This window comes from Impatiens glandulifera, chromosome 4, assembly GCF_907164915.1.
Source record: "Impatiens glandulifera chromosome 4, dImpGla2.1, whole genome shotgun sequence".
Classification (NCBI taxonomy): Eukaryota; Viridiplantae; Streptophyta; class Magnoliopsida; order Ericales; family Balsaminaceae; genus Impatiens; species Impatiens glandulifera.
In genome coordinates, this window is record NC_061865.1 from 42,755,860 (window position 1) to 42,763,561 (window position 7,702).

Below are 7,702 nucleotides of genomic sequence, written 5' to 3' on the forward strand. Positions count from 1 at the left end.
TTACTATTTTTACAAACTGTTGAGTACATTAGCATCCTATGTACTGTATTATAAATTTGTTTGTTTGAATATCCATCAATATTCCATTCATATATTTTGTTTCTTGAATAACTAATATCAATTGTATCTGTGTATTCTTCATGTAAAACATCCATTGGTGTTGGTCTATTGTAGTAAAATTTACTTTGTATAGGTTTATTAGCCCATTTATCTATTTTATTAATATGATCTCTGTTTTCCTTGTCTAAGGTCTTAATGCTTAGCTTGCTAAATTTTTCTTCAAGAATTTTCTCAAACTCTTGCATTGGCCTTAGTTTGAAATCAGATATGATTGGAGGTGGTTGGAAAGTTGGTAAAGCTTCTTTTTCTTTTGGAATTATTTTTGACGTTCCTGGTTTGATTTCATTTAAAGATTTTATTAATTTTTCAATTTTATTTTCCATGGATTGTAACTATTCTCCTAGAATATTTAGGAATAGACTTGTGTAGTTTTGTTGTTCAAACATATTATTGATATGCTTGCATGTTATTGGGAGCGTATCATTTTCAATTAAAGTTTTGTATGGCGCGAAATTTAGTATTTTTTCTCCCTTTTCAATATGGAAAGGTTGTTGAGGTGGATATGTCCCTAGATAGGTTTTCCTTGATTCTAATTTGAAAGTTCTTTCAATTACCGAAATATAATTTTTAACATAGGTGCTTATGAACCAAGAGGTAAAAGGAATTAAAGCATTTTTCGCAGTACAGAACTCATAAAATTCTTTTTCGAATTGTTTTATTTCGTTGGTGTGAAAACTTTCAAAAAAACCATTTTCTTATAGTTATATATATATATAGTTATAAATATATATATATAAATATAAATATATATATATATATATATAACTCTATATATATATATATAACTCTATATATATATATAACTCTATATATATATATATTTATATATAGATATATATATATATATTTATATATATATATATATAAATATATATATAACTATATATATATATATTATATATATATATATATATATATATATATATATATATATATATATATATATATATATATAGTTATAATCATTAGTTTAAATATTAAAACGCAATCTGAAAAGTTTAAGTCAGTTATATATGTAACCATTCATATAAAAAAATATAATTTCTCTTACAAAATACATACACAAAACACACATGATATGAATGAATAACAAGAGGTGAAACACTACGAAAATTTGGGTGAAATGGACACCTTAATTTGTCATTTTTTTTTCATCAAATTGAATATTTTATAATTTGTTTAGAACAACATTCTACATTTATTATTTACGACCTTACACTAATGAAACGATTTTCACCCGTGGCTAAATTTTCTATCACTTATACTATTTCTTTAAAATAATATTTTGTTATCGATTTTTTAAAATTATTTCTCTAACGGGTTCTTCAGAGTATGTTCTGTGTACCTGACCCTTTTTTCTTCGCTAATTATTTTTTTTTTTTAACATACTGACCTTATTAGCTTTAGTCATTGTTTTAGGTAAGGTTTCATTAATTCAATTTTGCTATTAAAAATTAAGTAGCCATTAGTTATTTATCATTTTAATATTTTATTTTTCCATAAAAGAGAACTAGCCATTAATTTAGTTAAAGGTTTAGTATTTATATTTTCCATTTATGATAAGTAGCCATTATTTTAGTTAAAAATTTCATATTTCAAATTGTGAACGAAGATAAATAGTCATTACTTTAGCTCAAAGTTTAATATTTTTATTAGTCAAGGTAGGAAAGTAGCCACTATTTTAGTTAAATATTTATTATTTCTTACTATTCAAGATAGTTAGCCACTAATTTAATTAAAAGATTAAATTTTATTTTGCTATTGAAGAACGATAGCCATTAATTTAGTTAAATGCTTGTCAGTTCATTTTGATAAAAAAGATAAGTAGCCATTACTTTAGTTAATAGTTTAGTATTTTCTTTTATCATATAAGATAAGTAGCCATTACTTTAGTTAAAAATTTAATATTTCTCTTCCCCAATAAAGATGATTAGTTATTACTTTAATTAAACGTTTAATAATTATTTTTGTCACTCAAGATAAGTAGCCATTATTTAGTTAAATTTTTAGTATTTTCTTTCGCCATTCAGTAAGTTATGTATTCCTTTATTTTTTTCGTTCAGATTCGAAATATTGCGACAAATATTAGAATATCATTGAATAATCTCATAGACACTCATTTTATGACTTTCTTTATTTTGTTTCAAAATTATCTTTTTGGTTATGCAGGCTTTATCGAAAGAATTCAACAAATATTTTGTCAAAGTGTAACTAGAGAAATGCCGATAGATTTCATCAAATCTTTCGGTATTTTCCCAGAATAAAAACTTAATAGTTTATTCATTTTTACATAAGCTTAACCTGTTACTAGCAAAAGAAAAAGAAATACAATACGATCCATAAGCAAAAAAATCATTACATTTCCAAAATTAATCACAATCAATACGTATTACAATTGTCTCCAAACACAATAAACTAATCCAAAATGTACCAAAAGCATGAAAAAAACATCTACTAAAACGTATTAACTCGGGGGTGGTTGATTCTGTAACTATGATAATACAAATGAAATATGTCGTATAGATTCTGCCAATTTTGTTTGCGTTCTCTCATCGTTAGTTTGAATCACCTCTCGTATTTCAGCGACCTGCGCCTGGAGCTGTTAATTCTCCTTCCTTAGAAACTCCCCTAGTTGTGAAGTGTTTCCCCTCCGTCGATCCCCGTGAAAGCGCGTTGGCCGCACGCCTGACCCCATATCCATCACCTTCTTGTGTCGTTGGGGCCTGAACACTCTCTCGGTCACATCGAAGTCAGAGATATCGGGTGTGTCATTAATCACTTGTTCCATTTCCACCTTCACATTTTAAAGTTTCCTTATGTAAGCTATATATATAGTTCTATTAAATATTCAATTAAACTTATTTATTAACTTACAATCTTCTCTTATGATATTTCGAATGATGTTGGGATCGGGTTTTCTTTGGTGGGTCTCGGGGTTTGAGTGCTTCTAAACCTCTCTATAATAGTTGGTGGACATTCAAGTTTAACCTCTTGTTCAAATAAATTGTTTATCAGTATATTAGTTACATTATTTATAGTTGGATTAATTGAATAATGTACATACCAATTCTTCTTTTTTTCGTGAAAATAGTTTACTGCCCGTATGGTGCGGAAACCTCACTTGCTTTATGTTGCTAATATTGATCAAGCTCTTTTTCTGCATTTCAAATAAAAATAAAGTTAGAACTAGTCTCGTCGATGCATATTTCTAGTATGAAATTATACATACCTTGAAGTTCTTGGTGACGTAGTGATGTCTGTAGAGAAACTCTTAATCTGCTGGATCATAGCATGATGGGGGACGCACAAGTACATCCGCCTCATCTCCGTTATGAGTTCGGACGTAATCCTGACTCAAATCGGAGCGCCACTTATCCCATATTTACTTTGTCTGTGCCATTTCAGTCTCTCTAAATGTATCTATAGGGATATATGTACTCTCGAATGGATCTCAAAAATTAAAAACCTACAAATGTTATAAAACTTCATTTGAATATTAAGTAAATGCATGTTCAATTTCTCACCGTCATAGCACGCCGTAGTGAATCCATTTGTTTGGTACTCATAGCCCTCCACTTTAGATGGCGATGCAAGATGAGTGTAGGGTCCCGTACCATCGATCCCACATGCCTAGACCACATACACCTAACATCACCATCTGACCTCCCATCCGCATCTCCGAAGCTTAGTGGCACTCTAGATCCCTAAGGCCTTCTCGCAAGCTCGATATTCTTGGTGTGACCTTATCTCCGCGTTGAGGAAGAACCTGTAAAAGTAGGAAATTATTATTATTATTATTATGTCAAAATCAGTATAAACAATAAATATTAGTCAAAACATTACTGGTACCAGTAGTGTCCAGAGTGGACTGGTCATCCTGATCCTCATGCTGCTCCTACTAATGCTCAGTCTCATGATCCTCCTACTCATGTTCATCTCCCACATATGTACTCTCAATGAAATCCCCAGGCTCATCCTCCTATGGATAATGATTTGATAGGGCAGAAGATATTGGGACCGGATTGAACAACCAGTCCCTTGAAGGAAACACTCGGTCCCTTGTAGGCTCCCCCGGCTCCTTGAAGACACCCCTCGTGTCGTAAGGTTTCCTACCTGTGAAATCATCCCCTGAATGCCTTGGTGAGTTTATTGGTGGTAGGTACTTGTTAACAAAGATAGTACACGCATATTTATTAGTATGGAATAAATAGGAGGTGAAGTTTAAGGTAAAACATTAATCTAATCTTATTTGTAAAACGTGGATTTATTTTTGTCACAATCTTCCAACCGAGTCATGATACCACATATTAGGGACGTAGAATACTTGTTTTGTTTGACTCGTAAAATATGAGGTTCCTAGTTTTGGGTTTATAAAATCCGGTTGACATTAATATACTTTCGAAGCCATATTTATCCACTTGCATTCCACGTTCACCAGAATGTGCATCAAACCACTTATAATTGAAGAGGACAACTCGTCTATGAGAAAAGTATTGTACTTGGATTATGTCCGTTAAAACTCTATAGTATGACAAATTATCCGATCCATTGTTTCCTACGACAAAAACTCTATTGTTTTGAGTGGTCAGACATTCGTCGTGTTTTTTCTATACATGATTTGTATCCATTTATTTTACATCAAACAAAACTACAGAAGTACATAGTTGGACCGGAGCCTAAGATCTTAAGGTCTCTTAATATATCGTTATCGTTTGTTAATTGGGAGAACTATATACATTTCAAAAAATTATTCGTAAATTGTATAATCAAGTTAAAGTTATCAAATATGCATGATTCTCGTATCTACTCACTATATGCTTAATATAGCTAGCATACGTTGGGGAAATTTCTCCTCATGACTCCATGTTATTGCAATCCTACACATACGCACATGTGTTCAATATGAAATTATAAAATCATATCTTTAATGCTAATAATCCATACTAACATAGAAATACGAAGTCATACATGTAAAATAGTTCTGCTTCGGGGAAGTTTTTCAAGATTTATGAATGAGCAATATCTCGATCGCAATAATCAAATTTGTATATTGTTCTGTTGGATAGTTCTTTCAACGATGAAAATACTGATAGGCCTGGGATTGAACTTTGTGTGCATTTAGGAGCTTCCTCCAAGTACTTGGCTCATAGACTAATACTTTCATTCACAAGATAGCTTTCGCTTATTGAGCCTTCCGTGTGATTTTTATTTCACAAATATCTTTTCATTGTACCCATGTATTGTTCTATAGGATACATCCATCGAAACTAGAAATGACCCCCAGGTATAGCCTCAAGTGACAAGTGTACCGGGAGATGCATCATGATGTCGAACAACAATGGTGGAAAAATCATTTCCAATTTGCAAAGTGTCGTTACAATATCCAAATACAATTTTTCTTTGTCCAATAGACTCAACACTTTAGAACACAACAAACGAAGGAACCGTGACAAATTTACTATTTAAGGCCCAAAACCAACAGATTTATTATAATTCTTTTGGCATTTCCCCTATAGAAAACCCAAACACTTAGATTTTTTTCATGTTTTTTTGAAGGGGCCAAATGGACATACTTAGTATAAATCTTTTGGCTTTTCACCTCTAGAAAAACCCAAGCAATTAGATTTTTTTCCCTGTTTTTTTAAGGAGTTAAAACCGATAAATTTAGTATAAATCTTTTTGTATTTTCCCTTAAAAAGAAGCACATTGTTTGGAAGGATCCAAAACCTATAGATATAGACTATGTCTGTCGGCATTTCATTACAATACCGACATATTAGTAGCACAAGTCGGTATATGTTTTCATTGACGCCATATTTATTCCTTTCGGTGTGTATACCAAAAGATTTATATATCTGTTGGAAAAATCTTTCGGTAAAACACACAAATTTACAATTAATCGCAAATTAGATTTATTTTTGTAGTGGGAGTTAACTAGACCATAAGAGAGTGATCTAGCATAAGCTTCCTAATTATTATTATTAGGGATTGTCCCATTGATGTTCACCTATAAAGAAGAAAGGATTCGCGGAGTGGATTGATGACCATGGTTTAACATACGTTGAAACTCCTCCTCAAATACCTTCATGGCATCAGCCGGAAGGCAAAGTGGAACCACAGTTCCATGCTCTCCTTTAGCATTCTTACATGGAATATAAAAACTAGCCACCCCAGGTATAGCTCCAAGCCCGCCCTTGGCTGCACCACCATACCGAGCCTTACCCCAACCAAAGTCGATATCTCCGAACCCTGACCACCTCAAATCTGAAACGAAATAGGTTCCCCCGACCGCGAAACGTGGCCGTTTCCTCAAGACCATCAAGTCTGCCATTGACCTCATATACTCCGCTGTTACGTCAGCCTTAGCTTTCACTACCAGCTGTAACGCGTAACCAAACGGGTTCTTACACAGGTTCCCCGCTGTAGACAGGGCAACAGGGCCCGCGAAAGCGTTTCCATAGTAACCGGATGGGAGAGGCGGTTCGAATTTGCTGCGGGCGTTTACGATGCAAAGAACACGGACTTCCTCGTTTGGTTCGAAATTTAAGGCGATGGTGCGGCAGCGCCATAGGCAGGCCGTCATTAAGTCAAAGGAAGTACATGCCTCGCGCTGAGCGGGTGGGACGAGGTTTCTAAGTGCGGCCGACTCTGTTTTCCCGAAAAAGAAAGAACGGTGAACCATTTCGTCGAGCGGAGGAATCACGATGGCTCCGACATCTTCCTCGTCGTATTCACGATGAGTGCACGTCACCCTCAGGGGAGACCTGGCGTTCAGCACATGTCTTTCCCATACAGGGTCTATAGAAGGGGCTTGATTTCCTCTTGCGAATTCCCCGACCGCAGTTAGGAACTGAACGAGCCCCGGTGCGTCGCACATGGTGTGGTTCAACCGGACCGCCATTACGAAACCTCCGCACGTTAGGCGGGTGACCTGAATTAACAGCAATGGGCATCCTAACACGCCGGAGGAGCCTGGAACGTCGTAAAGAAGGTCTTCCAAACCAGGGAAGGGCGGTTGAAGGGCGTCACCGAACTGCTTGAGGGCGACGTCGGCGTCGGCTTCTATGAACAAGACTCCTAGTTCGCCGGTGCAATCGACGAAGAGTTTTCGTTCGGGGAATTCTTTTAAGCGACCGGCTAATGGATAGTAAGAGACGAGAGCTTGGGAGAGGGCTTTACGGATGACGCTTACTGGATCTCTGCGGTTATCTCCGGCTCCGTAGAAATGGATGGTGGGTATCTGAAAACGCAGGCTTTCTTGATCATCGATGTCTGAGAGTGGTAAGTGAACGCGAGGGGTGGGTTTAGCCGGACGCACAAGCTCTGCTTCTTGCCTTCTCACCGTGAACTTCAACGGTGGTTCGCTCGCGGATGCTGTTGTTGGTTGCGCCATTAATTTGGGAAGGACTATGATTGAAGAGTAGAGGAGTGATAAGGAGATTGGTTTATGGTCTTGACTCTTGAGAATAAAACTGGATATCTGAGTTAAGATAATACGTTTATATAGAAAATAAATATTATATAAAATAAAATTACATTATGGCTGCATAGTTACAAACTCACACCTTATAAGATTGTCAAT

General features: G+C 35.0%; 1 protein-coding gene across 1 annotated transcript; it reads right to left on the minus strand.

Moving 5' to 3' along the window:
- Positions 1 to 6,085: 6,085 nt before the first annotated feature.
- Positions 6,086 to 7,571, minus strand: LOC124936372 (benzyl alcohol O-benzoyltransferase-like). The gene has a single exon (XM_047476868.1). It carries the CDS (start codon positions 7,511 to 7,513, stop codon positions 6,128 to 6,130), a length of 1,386 nt encoding a protein of 461 aa, XP_047332824.1. The 5' UTR covers positions 7,514 to 7,571; the 3' UTR covers positions 6,086 to 6,127.
- Between the last annotated feature and the right edge of the window lie 131 nt (positions 7,572 to 7,702).